Raw genomic sequence first — 13,263 nt, forward strand, 5'->3', positions numbered from 1 at the left:
CCCGGGCCCGCCCCCTCCGCCCCGCGCCTGCCCCCTCCGCCCTTCGTGCGTGTGCCGTCCTAACAGGACTGGCTTGTGTTCGACCCCTCGGTGTCCGCGGCCTGGCCTACTACACCGGCACCGTGTTCGAGGCGCGCGACCGCGCCGGCCAGCTGCGGGCCATCTGCGGCGGCGGGCGGTACGACAAGCTACTGGCCACCTTTGGAGCCGCCGAGGACACGCCCATGGCGGGATTCGGATTCGGGGACGCGGTGGGTGATGGGCGGGCAGGAGGGCGTGTGGTGGTGGGCGGTTGGTGGTGGTGGTGTTATTGGTTGTGGTGGTGGTGGTGACGGAGGGGGAGGGGGCATGGTGTGTGGGCGGCAGGCATGGCAGTGAGACAGGCGCAAGCTGATTGGGCTTTCCACTGCTTCCTGGGCAGCCCCTCCATGTGCCACCGCCCCCCACGCCTCACCTATCCTTGCACTCTCTCTCACACACACACACACACACACCGCACACACCATACATCCTGACCACCAGCCACACCGGACTCACACACACGCATACTTGCCCCCCCCCCAAACACACACACACATACTTGCGCCCCCCCCCCAAACACACAGGTGATTGTGGAGCTGCTCAAGGACCGGGGCCTGCTGCCGGCGCCCGCGCACCGCGTGGACGACGTGGTGGTGCCGCTGGACGGGGGGCTGCGGCCCGCGGCGGCCGGCGTCGCCACTGCGCTGCGGCGCGGCGGGCGGCGTGTGGACCTGGTGCTGGAGGCCAAGAAGATGAAGTGGGCGTTCAAGGTGCGGAGGATGGCGGGTGCAAAGATGGTTGGAAAAGCGGCACAGGATGCAGGGGGGGGGAGGAGGAGAGGGAGGAGGAGGAGGGGATGGAGCCGGAGAGTGTGGGTGGAGGGTGGCGGTACACCCGAGCCCCAATCCCACCAACCACGGGACAAGGCGGGATGGGCATAAGGCGGAGGCGGTGAGGGGCCCGCTATGTTGGGCACTGCGTACCGCTGTTGCCGCTTCCCGCTGCTGCATTGCTGGGGCCTGCCCCACGTGCTGGCCCCATAGTAGCACCAGCGCCAAAAGGGGGCTCCCACGCAAGCTGCGCTGACTGTCTAACACATCCACCTCCTCTGTCCCCGTGGCGCCGCCGCACGCCCCCACATCATCAACAGCACGCGGAGAAGCTGGGCGCGTCGCGGCTGGTGCTGGTGGGCGCGAGCGAGTGGGAGCGCGGCGCGGTGGTGGTGAAGGACCTCGCAAAGTTCGAGCAGAAGGAGATTCAGGTGGCGGAGCTCACAGGGGCGGCGGCCGCGGCGGCCGCGGCGGCCGCGGTGTCGGCGTAAGGTGGGATTGTGTCAGGGCAAAGAGGTGGCGAGGCGCGAGGAGGCTGTTGTGTGCGTGGACCATGGTATGAAAGACTGAGAGAGGCGGGGCGTGTGAGGGAGCGTTTAGTGGGCTGGGTGGCACGCGTGTTGGGCGGCTTAGGCAACAGTGGCGACGACGTGCGCGGCGGTGATCGTGGGATCGCCATAATGCGCTATCTGAACCAGTGTTGCAAGTAATTTTGGTTGTGGAGCGGGACCCATGAGCGGGACCCTGCATCCCCAAGTTTTGTGGGCGAGCCTGGCAAGTGCTGAGCGAGACTGAGGGGTGCGATGGGACAGGGTTGAGGCAGGTTGGTGAATTCCCGTAGGGTGCAGATTGCTGATTCCCAGACCCCAGCACATGGCAAACAAGTTGCGACGGCAGTGCGGCTGGCGGGTCGAACGCCGGAGTTACTAAACGACAAGTTGCTTGCTTGCTGGAAGTCAGCTGACGCGCATTCTTCACGCTCCGGGCGCCCGACACTGAGGGGCCATGGGGGAGCGGGTGGGCGTGGGCAGGCAGGGCAGGCATGTGTAAAATACAAGGTTGCGCATGAATACCCCTCATTATCCGCATTAGCAAACTGTCCTCGGGCCCGGTCCAGCAGACTAATCAGACGCGATTGCGCCTGTCAGTGCAGGTCGTCAGTGTTAGCGCCTGCACTATCTGCACATGTGCAGCACACCAGCGCCCGTCAGAGTTAGCATTATTCACTCGTCGTGCTCGGGGCGTCGTCTCTGGTGTCGACTCAGGCCACAGCCGCCCCGCAGTATCACAGCACGCCGCCGTCTCATCACCTCGTGCCCCGCACCCCTGCCGCTATTTGGCCAGTCCTTGGCAGTTATCACACCTCCATCAAATTCGACTGCCCCCGCTGCATCACCACAGCACCGCAAAATGGGCGGCAACATCGGCCAACGCCTTGATCACACCCAAACAATCACTCATACGCCAAGTACCGCTCACGTTCCCACTCCTTGTCTCGCCATGCGGCCTTCCTGAGATCACGTGCATCGGATCCCACTCGCAATGCTCCAGACCGCCACTCCATCACCGAACCACCCCATGCCCAACATTGCATCACATCATCACACCACAACCCATTACTCATCATCACCCGGCACCCTCAGCGGCACCCTCAGCGGCACCTCCAGTGGCGCACAGCGCGTGCAGCACCGCGGTGAGCTGCAGTTCGCCGCCCAGGCCTCGGTTGGTGTAGTGGATGCCGTCCCAGGTGGCCTCGTGCAGGATGCGAGTGGCACTGAAGGTGTCGATCAGCGGGATGGGCGCGTGCAGGCCCGCCGCCGCCTCCGCCTCCTCCCCTGAGGCTGCGGAGGTGCTGCTGGTGGGGGTCGTGCTACTGCCGTCGGCTGCGCCGCCGTCAGCGCCTAGATGCCTGGATGGCAGCTGCCCAGGAAACCGGCCCGCCTGGCTCTCTCCGCCAGCCGCCGCTTCTGCCTCCCCATCTTCCGCGGCGCGGCGGCTGGGCAGCGGCAACGGCAGTGCCGCGAGCAGCCGTTGGAGTGCCGTCTCCGTGTCGCCTACGTCTGAGCCCTTCACGCCGCGCCCGCCTCCTGAGTTGCTACTGCTAGTAACACTACTGCTGCTGCTCCCGCCCGCCGTCGCGGCCGCCGGCGCGCGGCCCCACAGCAGCAGCTCCTGGGCTCGCCGCCGCTGCTGGCGTAGCCGCCGCCGCCGCCGAGGCCGAGGCGGCTGCAGCTCTGCCACATCATCGCCTCCTACGCTAGAGCCGCTCTGGCCCCCGGCCCTAGTTGCCTCCTCGACCGCTGAGGCCTGTGCTGCTCGCAGGCTGGACAGCAGGGCTCGGAGGTGATCCACGCCGGCACCCGTGCCCTGCTCCTGCCCCTCCTCATCGTCGTCCTCCTCCTCCTCGCCTGCCTCCTCGACTGCCTCCTCCTGGCCCTCGTCCGCCGCCTCCTCTGGCCCTTCCTTGCCCTGGGAATGGAGGCCGAGCCACAGGCCCTGCCCCTGCGCCTGCAGCTGCCGCTGCCACCGCACCTCCGCCTCCGCTGCCCCCTCCGCCTGGCCCTGCGCCTGGCCGCCCTCATGCGCCACCCTGCGACCGCCAGCGCCTACCTCGCTGCCCCCGTCGCCCTCACTGCCCCCGCCGCTGCGCCGCTGCGCCCCGCCCTCCATGACGTCGGCGGCGATGCGGTTGTACAGCAGCAGCAGCGGGTCGGTGCGCCAGTCAATGCCCGAAGACTCCAGCCGCGCCTGCGCATTACGGTCAGGTGTAAGTGAAGCGGTGTGAGGCATGAGGGAAACGACGTCAGCCTGCCCCGTCGCTGTCGCCAAGGCCATGCCGCGCTTTCATTAGTCTTCCTGTCACACACATCGCCACCAGGGCGGTACACACCAGCCCCCCTCCTCCTCCTCCTCGCCCCCCTGCGCACCTTGAGCGAGGATACCACGGTGGTGATCCAGTACACGCGCATGCCGTGCTGCGCCCGCAGCTGCGCCAGCTTGCGCCGCACGTGCGCCACCTGCGCCGCATACTGCCCCGCCGAGAAGGGCGCCGGGCCGGAGCGGTAGGACGCTGGCCACTGCCCGAAGTTGGCGAACACGTCCGTGCAGCCCGCCGCCACCAGCGGGCTCGGGCCTCCGCCCGCGCCTTCGCTGCCGCTAGCGCTGCTGTCGCTGCCGCCGCCGGCCAGCGGCTGCTCCGGCTCCGGCCAGTCGTGTCCCCACAGCATGCGGAAGTAGACGCTGGTGTTGGCAGGCGAGGCCAGCAGCTCCTTGATGCTGTTGTTGGGCGCACGCACAAAGCCCGTCTCCCACATGACCAGGCTGTTGTGCAGGTAGCGCGCGTGCGAGTCGCCCAGGAAGCACACGCGCCGGCCCGGCGGCAGGCACTGCGCCGGCGTGATGGCGGCCGCCTCGGCCTCGGCCTCACCGCTGTTGTCGCCGGCCCCGCCCTCGCCCGCCAACTCCTCACCGTGCTGCTCCCGCCACTGCGCCCCGCGCTCCGGCCGGTCGGCACCGGCTGCGCCGTCTGCGGGCTCCGCCGCCGCCGCCGCTGCGGCCGCGGCGGAGGCCATGGCTGCCTGCATGCCGGCGAAGCTGCGCATGCGGCAGCCGGCGGGCTGCCAGTACAGGGTGCCGGGGTGGCTGGCGGTGTGGATGCCGCGCCGCTCGGCCCGCGCGCAGTCGTGCAGCTCGTCGCCCCAGATGCAGGTGCGCAGCAGCGGCGCCACGTCGTCAGGCGCGGGCCAGGTGCGGAAGCGCCACCGCCCGGCGCGCGGCCCGGTGTCCGGGCACAGCGGGAGCGAGCTCGCGGGCGCGGAGTCGTCGTCGGCGCTGCTGTCGGCGTGTCCGCCGCTGCTTGGCGACGCCAGAATGGACTCGTCGGGCGCTGAGCTCCAGGACTGCGCCAGGTGCTGTCCCTCCAGGTGTTGCTGCTGCTCCGCCGCAGCTGCAGCAGTCCCGACGCTGAGCGTGAGGTAGCCCGCCCATGGCTGCGACATGGCTTTGCTGGTGTTGGGCGCAGCGAAGGAGAAGCTGGAGTACAGCATCAGCACCTCAATTGAGTAGCGGCCCGGCCCCGGCAGGCTGTAGGTCGCCAGGGCCAGGTCTGGCCTGCAGTAACTCGGCTCCAGGAGCCACATGCCGGCGGGTCCGGTCACTCGAAGCCGGTAGATTGCGGTGCCCAGCGGCTCCAGCCCCTGCACGACTGTGCGATGAAGGACAAGCGTGCCCGACGAGGCCGAGCCCGCGTGGACGCAATTGTGTAGCTGCAGCGGCAGCGTCTGGCTGTCATATGTGGTGCAGGCCGCGGCCGTCAGCGTGTTGTAGTTCGAATAGCAGGCCGTGGACTCGCCATGCTCGCGCGGAAAGAGGGGTGGCCCGATGGCCAGGTACCCAGGCCATGACGTTGTATTTGTATTCACTGGATCGATACCAGGCTGTGCGCGCAGCGCTTGTAGCGCGGCGAGGTTGAGTAGCGCAACGGGCCAAAGAAACGCGAGCAGGGTGCGCTGCATTACAACGATGGGCTAGAGCCCAGGGTGAAATGAAAGACGAACTGTCATCGAACTGGAGCTATAGACCGGTGCGGGACAGGCTCGCTGAAATGTTTCCAGCTACTCCTGTTCTGCACAAAGCCTTGCCTGTTTGTTGACTTAAATAGTGGGGTCACATCAAGAAAGCTAACTGAACTGCGCCGAGTTGGCGATTAGGTCGCCGACGTTACCAATGCGGCACGCCAGCGCTGCACTCCGCCCGCGAGTGCTCCGGACCCCGCCGGCTGGGCCCGGCAATGGCCTGGACTCCGGCAGTCCGGCTGACGTCTTGCACAAGATGTCGGCACTTCCACAGCCTTGCCATGCCTGACATTCAAATATTCGTTACAAGTCACGTCGAAACGGGTAACAGCACCAAGTCTACTGAGAGGTGCAATCCAGCTGTAGGGGCATGCCGCACCCCAATGACGCTGTACAGCCACAACCTCCCACGCTAGCGCCGCCACCATTTGTGAGCCACATCAAACCACAACTTCTTTCTCGTACATCTTGCTTGCATGCTCATACGCATGTGTGCCAAAGCGCGCCACACGGCATCGCGCCGGCACACCACCTCGCGGGCGCATCAGGCCCCACACGCCACTCCCAACGGCTGTTTCACCTGTTCAGGAAGGCCGTCACGGGGCGCCGCACAATGCTCGCTACAGCCCCACAGACCAGCCAGCCAGCACACTGCCGCGCTCAGTGCTCCGCCACGCTGGCGATGGCGCCGCCCCCAGCACCGCCCGCGGCAGCGCCCTCCACACCCTCCGCGTCGCCCTTCAGTGCTTTGGAGAGCAGCTGCTCACTGGCGGCCCACACGCGGCGAGCCAGCTCCTTGTCGCGGCCCTGCAGACATGGGCGACCAGCACGCACAGGGACAAAAACACACCGATCGCAGCTCCGGCCTGCTTGCGTGGAGTTGTGTGCATGCCGGCACGGCGTGATGCGGCCAGGCTCACAGCAGCCGCCGGCCCACTCCAGCCCACCCCCACAGGTGCATCCCCGGCACGGCCCTCTCCGCACCCACCGGCGCGCTGGTCTTGCCAGGTCCGCAGTCTTCCAGGTAGCTACCGCTCAGGTGCGGCGGCTCCAGCTCCGGAGCTGTGGCCGCATACACACTGGTGGCGGCGCCCTAGCAGGGGGAGGGGGTTGGCGGGTTGGTGAATTGGCAGGAGTCAGGCCCATATTGTCCGCAGCCTTTGGCCGTGGCGGTTTGTTTCATTTGATTTCGCATTAATATGATCAGGGCGATCACGGACCATGGACATCTGTACTCACACAGCAGGACCAAGCGGATTCCCGGCCATGCGCGGCCTCCACACCACCTCGTCGCTGCTTCTGACACTGGCGCTGCCGCCCACTGCCTGCGCCCTGTTGCAGCGCCCGCCGCCCCCCTAAACGTGTCTTGTCATACACCTTCGTGTCCTGATGGTTCTTATTGGGACTGGTGAAAATAACCCCTGCTGGGCCTTGGTTTACTTGGGGTTGGAATAACCTCCCACCCACCTACACACGGCTACTCCCCCCCTTCGATGTAGCTTGAGCTGGTATCTACACCCCCCCCCCCCTGCACACACACCTGCTTGACGGACTTGGACATCGGCCATAGTACCATCCGCATCACCGCCCGCAGCAGCAGCGGCAGGTTGCTCTCCAGAGACTGCGGCGGAAGGGGTTTTGGATGTGGGCCAGTGGGTGTGCATGTGCAGGTTTCAGCTTGGGGCGATGTGACAAGAGGCGTGTGGGCTGAATGTGAGGTCTAAAAGCCCAATAAACACGGTAGACGCAATCCGCCGGGCGCCTACCGTGAAGATGACTCCAGGGTGCAGCGAGAAGACCCGCACAGGGGTGTCCTTGAGCCTGTGGCGTGCGGCAAACCCGCGCATGCACATCAGCACTTGCACCTCCCAACTGCAGGAGCCCTGACCCCGCCCCACTGTCGTGCTGCCGGCTGTCGGCCGCAGCGACTGCCCCTGTCCTCCCACTCCCCCACACCCCGCAGACCCCTGCTGCTCCCGCTGCTCCCGCTGCTGCCTGGCTACCTGTCCGCCAGCTCCAGCGCAAACAGCACGTTGCACAGCTTGCTCTGTGCGTAGGCCGCCCACATGCCGTACTTGCCTGCGCGTGTCGCGAGTGCGCGTTAGCACTTGTGCGTGTGTGGATGAGACCGAAACGACATATGGCACAGCCGTGGCCTTGCAAGCGCCACTGTGCGTCTCGGGGGCCCCTGAACTGATTGCACGTGTTCCAAACCCTTCCCAATTCAAGCCAGTCCCAACCGGGCCGCCCTCACTTCATTCCTGATTCTTTCCTTCCTTCCGCTGTCGCCCCAGTCCAAGAGCCCCCGCCCTGCCGCCGCCTCACCGGCCGCAGTGCGCTTCTCCCAGTTCAGGTCGTCGGCGTCCAACACGTCGTCCCCGAACGCCCCGTGCGCCTTTGAGGCAACCACCACCACCCGCGCCGGGGTCCCGTGCCCCGTCAGCGCCGGCAGCAGCTGCTGCGTGAGGTAGAAGTGGGCGATGTGGTTGATACCGGTCTGGGGCTCCAGGCCCTGAGCCGTGTGCCTGCAGGGAACAGGGGGCGACAGGGGCGCGAGACACGGTGGTGACCGCAAGTGGGATAGGGGCGCGGGGCTTGTGGCGGCAGCATTCCTCCTCCGATGCGCAACAGGAGAACTGCATGCACACTGCAGAGACAGCTTCACAACAACAGGTAAGCCCTTCCGAGCTCCATCCGGCTCAGCGGGCGCTCCGACACACTCACGGCATGGGCGCGGCCACCACGCCCGCGTTGAGGATGAGCATGTGCAGCACCGCACTCCCACTTCCACCACTCCCGCCCTCCACCACCTGCTGCTGCTGCTGCTGCTCCTGCGCTCCTGTCTGTGTGCCCGGCGATGCATCGCTGCTTAGCTCCTTCAACAGCTGCTCCGCCCCGCGGCGCACTGAGCTCAGGTCCGCCAGGTCCATCAGCACCAGCCGCACATCGGCGCCCTCGCCGCCCGGCTCCTTCCTAACAAGGAAAACAACAGGGGGTACATGATGTGGAGAGGGAGGAGCCTGAATGATCCTGGTGCAATGTTGGCAGGCAGAGCAGGGCAGGGGCAGGCAGGGAGCAGAAAGGTGCCAGGGAGTGGCCCTGCTACCGCATCCCGGAAACAACACCAGCGCTACTGCTGTATCGCTTTGCCCTTCATTATCCTGCACCTGTCCCCTGATATGTCTACACACTCATATGCTTACCTGATGGCTTCTATGGCCTCCCGCCCTCGCTGCTCGGACCGGGCACACATGTAGACCGTGGCTCCCGCGCGAGCGAGGGAACTGCACGTCTGGAAGCCGATTCCAGCATTCCCACCCGTCACCACGGCCACCTTGCCTGTGAAATGTACACGAAATCGCTTGAACACTGCGCTGAAATGTACACATCGCGAGGGAGCTGCCTGGCGTCAGCTGAGTGGTTGGCCCATCCCAACCACACCCGCGCGTTCGAGTTGCTTCTACCTTTCACATCTATGCCTCCTTTAAGTGCTTCATCAGCTGTTGTCCGCTTATTGAGTTTGCGAGGCTTTGTGGAGCTCATCTCACAGGCAATGCAGGTTGCGCGGCTTTGACAGTTTTGAATGAAGCTGTTTTTGTATTCTGAAGTGGAAGCGTTGCCTTCAGAGCAGGGCACGGAGTTACAGGCGGGGTTCGTCGATACATGCGCTTGGGCTCATATCGCGCATGCCTTGGGCTGGTCATGGGGCGAGCTCAGCGCGATGGGTCCCATGGGTCCCATGCATTGTCATAGCTGTAAGCTTTGTCTCCATCACTCTAGACACCAATACACCACTCTAGACACCTACACCATGCCGACAGGCGAGGCAAGCACAACCGGCGCTACTACGCGGGCCTTCGGGTGGGCTGCGGCGGGCCGTTTGAGCCCGTGCGCGAGGTCTTCAAGGAGGCGCTTGGCGAGGTGGGTGTGTCGCGATGACTCGGTGGGTCGAGCCTTGCAGCAGCTCGCACTCGGTGGGCCGCTAAGCTGACTCTGACGCTGACGCCCCGCAACCACAGTGCAACATCGTCATGTACCTAATCTGGACGGCTCCCGGCGGCCAGATTAGGTACATGACGATGTTGCACTGTGGTTGCGGGGCGTCAGCGTCAGAGTCAGCTCAGGATGGCGCCAGGGGAAGGGGCGCCAGCGGCCAGCACCAGGGGAGCATTGGCAACACCTAAGGCAGTGCCAACAAGGGCAAGACACTGTCCAAGGCGACCAAGGCTGCCATATCGGCTGTGCCCTCAAGGGCAAGACACTGTCCAAGGCAACCAAGGTTGCCATGTCGGCGGCCATGATCAGCGGCGTGTGCAAAAGCTGCGAGGCGCGGGCCCGGCAGCAGAAGTTCCGGGCCAAGAAGGCCTAGTCGACTCCTCCGCCCAAAACCGGTGTTTATCAACACCACCCATCAACACCGGCCGGCCACTCCCAACAACCGTAACTCCCTGGCGTCATTGCGCGTGGCTTCAGTGCCCTCCTCTCCTCGTCCTCCCCTCCTCCTCCTCCTCCTCCTCCTCCTCCTCCTCCTCAGGCGACTTGAGCATGCAACACAACTTCTAGGTCAAGAATTGCCACAGGCTGGCGCTCCATTAAAACGTGTACTGGTATCTAGGGTGGGGACGTAGATGCAAGTAGAACATCGAACATCTACGTACCCCGCCCTAGCATGCTCATTGCCGTGCTCCGCAACCGCCCCAGTAGGTCATCATCAACACGGTAACGCCATCAGCTGCCCCCTCCCTGACCTCCCATTATCCTCCCGATTATCTCCAGCGCCCCTGCCCCCCTGCCTCCAGGCGATCCACGGCGCCCGTGCGGCACTGCGCGGCTACTCGTCCTCCCCCTCGCCGCCCTCCTGCCCCGGCTTATACACGTCTCTCCGCTGCACGTTGTAGCGGTCGCGCAGCTGCCTGTGGTGCAGCAGCAGCAGCCCGTGGTGCAGCAGCCATGTGGGTCAGGGGTCAGGGGGCCAGTCACGTGCGCGGCACGGGGGCGCCATGGCGGCGGCAGCGCGCATGCCCTTCACAAGAGGGGTCCTACCAGGAGCTAGCCTCACGACCTAACCTTGCCCAAACCCTCCATCCCCCACGACCCCTCTCGGCCCCCCGCCCCGCTCCCTTACCTGCACGGCACGTAGTCTCCCCGGCCATCCAAGCCCAGGAACAGGATGTAGAGGTAGGGGTGCTGCAGCGGGTCGGTGCCGTACACCTCGGCCCAGCTCTTGGGCTTGGCGCCCTCGGCCGGCGGCTCCAGCTCCGGCGAGGTGAGCAGCTCTGGAGGGGGAGGGAGCGGGAGTCGCGGTTGGGTGGCGTGGTGGGGAAGACTTGTCTTCATGTCTTGTGACTACGTGTGTGCAGCTCGGGTAAGCACCTGCCATTACGCCCCCGGCCCTGCGCCACGTGACCACCCACCCTCGGGCACGTACGCCACGGGCGGCAGGTGCGGGTCGTACTCCCAGTCCCGCGCGTCCACCAGCAGCTGCAGCCGGGCAGTAGCGGCGAGTGGCGAGTTGCATGTGTGTTTGTGGTGGGAGGGGCCGTGGGATAGGGCAAGGCACGCGTGTGCGGGTGCGGGTGTCCGGACGGGTGCGGACACCAGCGGTGCTGATTTTGACCCGGTACCCCTGGCCCACCGCGACATAAGAGTTACGGCGTGTAAGCGCCCACTAGGTACGCCACGAGCCCAGACCGCCCCCTCCCGCGCCCACTCTCACGCCCCACCCCGCCCCCAGCCCTCCACTCACGTGGTAGAAGGGCTGGCCGATGCCGCGGCCGCACTCGCCCACCCGCGCCGCCGCGATCCATTCCTCGCTCTCGCAGCAGCGCATGTCCCACCCCACCACCACACCCCGGTAGCCCAGCTGCTTGTGCAGCACCCGCTGGCCCAGCCGCAGCACCGGGCCTGTTGCCAGTGGGCGGGTGCGTGTCACCATGCGGCGGGTGCGCGTGATGGCAGTGGCGAGAAGGAGGTAAGAGATTGGCGCATCGGGCGACAGCAAGGCGGCTACTATCGAGCCCACCACATGCATATGCGCAGCTACACGCACACGCCCTGCCTTTCTGCCCAGCATACAGCATCGCATTTCCTACACGTACGGTGTCGACACCTTCAACGTGCGCTTCCATTGCACACAACCACTCATGTTCTGTGTCCCAACAACACAGCAAAGGAGCTCACCGTTGGGCGAGGTTGTGTCCCACTCCGCTGCCAGCGCCGCCGCCTTCTTGGCCTCCGTCTCCAGCTCCTTCAGCAGGTCGCGGTACTTGGCCGCGGAGCCGTAGCTGCACAAGTGCGGTGAGCCGTGAGCGGTGAGCCGTGAGCGGTGCGGTGCAGCGAGCGGGTGTGGTTGTCAGGGACAGCGGGTGACTGGTCGAACGGTGTCGTCACGTCGCCACGGAGCCCCCCGCCCCCTCGAAACCACAGCTCCCGCCAGCTGGCACCGAGCCCCGCCCCTTGCTACTTAACACTGGCGTACAGCCCCCAGGCCCCGATCGGCCCGACCCCGGACCCCCCTGTGTACCGGTACACCCGCACCCGCACCCCACCCCGACCGGCCCCAGCCCCGGCCCCGGCCCCTGCTCACTCCTCCGCCTCCACCGCCCGCTGCATCTCCGTGCGCAGCCGCAGCAGCTCCGCCGCGTAGTCCGCCCCCGCCAGGCGCTGCACCGCCACGGGGGCACCCGTGTTCCTGGCCTTGCGCTCCTTCATGGACTGCACGGCCTCGTCCACCTGGCGGGTGAATACACGTATGCACGTGTGTGTATGTGTGTGTTGAGGGCTCGCAGCCTCACAAGTGGGCACACGGAGGCGGGTGCGGGGTGGATGCCTCCTGAAACACGCAAACACACGCCCCCGCACCCATACCTCGCCCCCGGCCTCGGCCTGCCAGCCCGCCGGCCACCTTCCCCGCCGTGCGCTCACCCGCTGCCGCTTCTTGCGGACCTCCTGCGCCGCCTCGTAGGCCTCGTAGTTGAGGCAGCGCTGCAGCTGCGTGTCCAAGTCGAGCTGGGGGCGGTGCGTGGCGTGCCGTAGCGGATGGGGAGGGGTTAAGGGGTTAAGGCCTTGGGGGAGATGGCGGATGCAGCGCTCATAAGGGCCAGGACTCAGGAGGGAGGGGTCATCACTGGCTGCAGGGTGACGCCGGCAGAATGGGTGGAGGGGCCTGTCCAGGGGCTCCTAGGGGGCCTGTCCTGGTCAAGTCGTGGTCCACTCGCCCGGCCGCACGCACCTGGAAGATGAAGTAGACCACCTCCTCGTTCACCAGCTGGCTGCGCTCTCGCTCCCCCACCGGCCGGACTAGTGAGCGTGAGCGCAATGGGCGTGTATGCGCGCCGCAAGTGGTGGGAAGGGAACAGGTATGATGAGCGCGCGAAAGAGACGCCAGAACGTGCACGGTCCAAACTCACCGGTCGCACCGCCCTCTGACGCCTCCGGTGTCGCATTCATGCGCACACACAGTCGCCTAGACGACTGCTGCACTGCACGCAAGCTGAAGCGCTGCGCAGCAACTGCCGACGCGGCAACATGTGCGGGGAGTGCGGAGAACACTGTCGAACGTCGCCGTGTGCGCGACTGCAGCGATACGAGTGGTGTAATCTGATGTTGAAGAGCTAAATCCGGGCTGCGGTGCCGTGCTTTCAGGGGTGGCTGGACTTGCTTTACACGCGAGAGCTGCATTCTGTGGGTGCTTCCAGCCCAGCCCTGCAGTAGCTTGACTTGCAATCAGTAAATGGTGTTATACATGTATGTGTGGGCGGAGCGATAATGGACTGCAATCCCAGAAAACCTTGCCGTGGATTGGACGTCTGTCAAAGAGGCACAGTTCTGCTTCACGC

The 13,263-nt window shown here is 65.7% G+C and overlaps 3 protein-coding genes across 4 annotated transcripts; all 3 read right to left on the bottom strand.

Moving 5' to 3' along the window:
• Nucleotides 1–1,920: 1,920 nt before the first annotated feature.
• On the bottom strand, nucleotides 1,921–5,506 carry CHLRE_02g113626v5 (uncharacterized protein). The gene is made up of 2 exons (XM_043059923.1): nucleotides 3,779–5,506; nucleotides 1,921–3,599 (listed from the first exon to the last, which is right to left on the bottom strand). Exons 1-2 carry the CDS (start codon nucleotides 5,363–5,365, stop codon nucleotides 2,478–2,480), a joined length of 2,709 nt encoding a protein of 902 aa, XP_042927557.1. The 5' UTR covers nucleotides 5,366–5,506; the 3' UTR covers nucleotides 1,921–2,477.
• A 210-nt stretch (nucleotides 5,507–5,716) lies between these two features.
• On the bottom strand, nucleotides 5,717–9,146 carry CHLRE_02g113652v5 (uncharacterized protein). 2 transcript variants are annotated; one of them, XM_043059925.1, is made up of 9 exons: nucleotides 8,890–9,146; nucleotides 8,629–8,764; nucleotides 8,150–8,398; nucleotides 7,751–7,950; nucleotides 7,429–7,504; nucleotides 7,192–7,246; nucleotides 6,966–7,046; nucleotides 6,414–6,518; nucleotides 5,717–6,232 (listed from the first exon to the last, which is right to left on the bottom strand). In XM_043059925.1, exons 2-9 carry the CDS (start codon nucleotides 8,676–8,678, stop codon nucleotides 6,086–6,088), a joined length of 963 nt encoding a protein of 320 aa, XP_042927559.1. In that variant the 5' UTR covers nucleotides 8,679–8,764; nucleotides 8,890–9,146; the 3' UTR covers nucleotides 5,717–6,085. The 2 variants fall into 2 exon arrangements, with proteins under 2 accessions (XP_042927559.1, XP_042927558.1); XM_043059924.1 differs by having other exon boundaries at nucleotides 8,629–9,146.
• Nucleotides 9,147–9,430: 284 nt separating this feature from the next.
• Nucleotides 9,431–13,155, bottom strand: CHLRE_02g113700v5 (uncharacterized protein). Its single transcript, XM_043059926.1, has 9 exons — nucleotides 12,835–13,155; nucleotides 12,657–12,724; nucleotides 12,350–12,433; nucleotides 12,012–12,157; nucleotides 11,606–11,709; nucleotides 11,172–11,329; nucleotides 10,840–10,906; nucleotides 10,551–10,701; nucleotides 9,431–10,338 (listed from the first exon to the last, which is right to left on the bottom strand). The coding sequence occupies exons 1-9, from the start codon at nucleotides 12,872–12,874 to the stop codon at nucleotides 10,257–10,259; spliced, it is 900 nt and encodes a 299-aa protein (XP_042927560.1). The 5' UTR covers nucleotides 12,875–13,155; the 3' UTR covers nucleotides 9,431–10,256.
• Nucleotides 13,156–13,263: the final 108 nt, after the last annotated feature.

The sequence above is a fragment of the Chlamydomonas reinhardtii genome, chromosome 2, assembly GCF_000002595.2.
Source record: "Chlamydomonas reinhardtii strain CC-503 cw92 mt+ chromosome 2, whole genome shotgun sequence".
In the NCBI taxonomy this organism is placed as follows: Eukaryota; Viridiplantae; Chlorophyta; class Chlorophyceae; order Chlamydomonadales; family Chlamydomonadaceae; genus Chlamydomonas; species Chlamydomonas reinhardtii.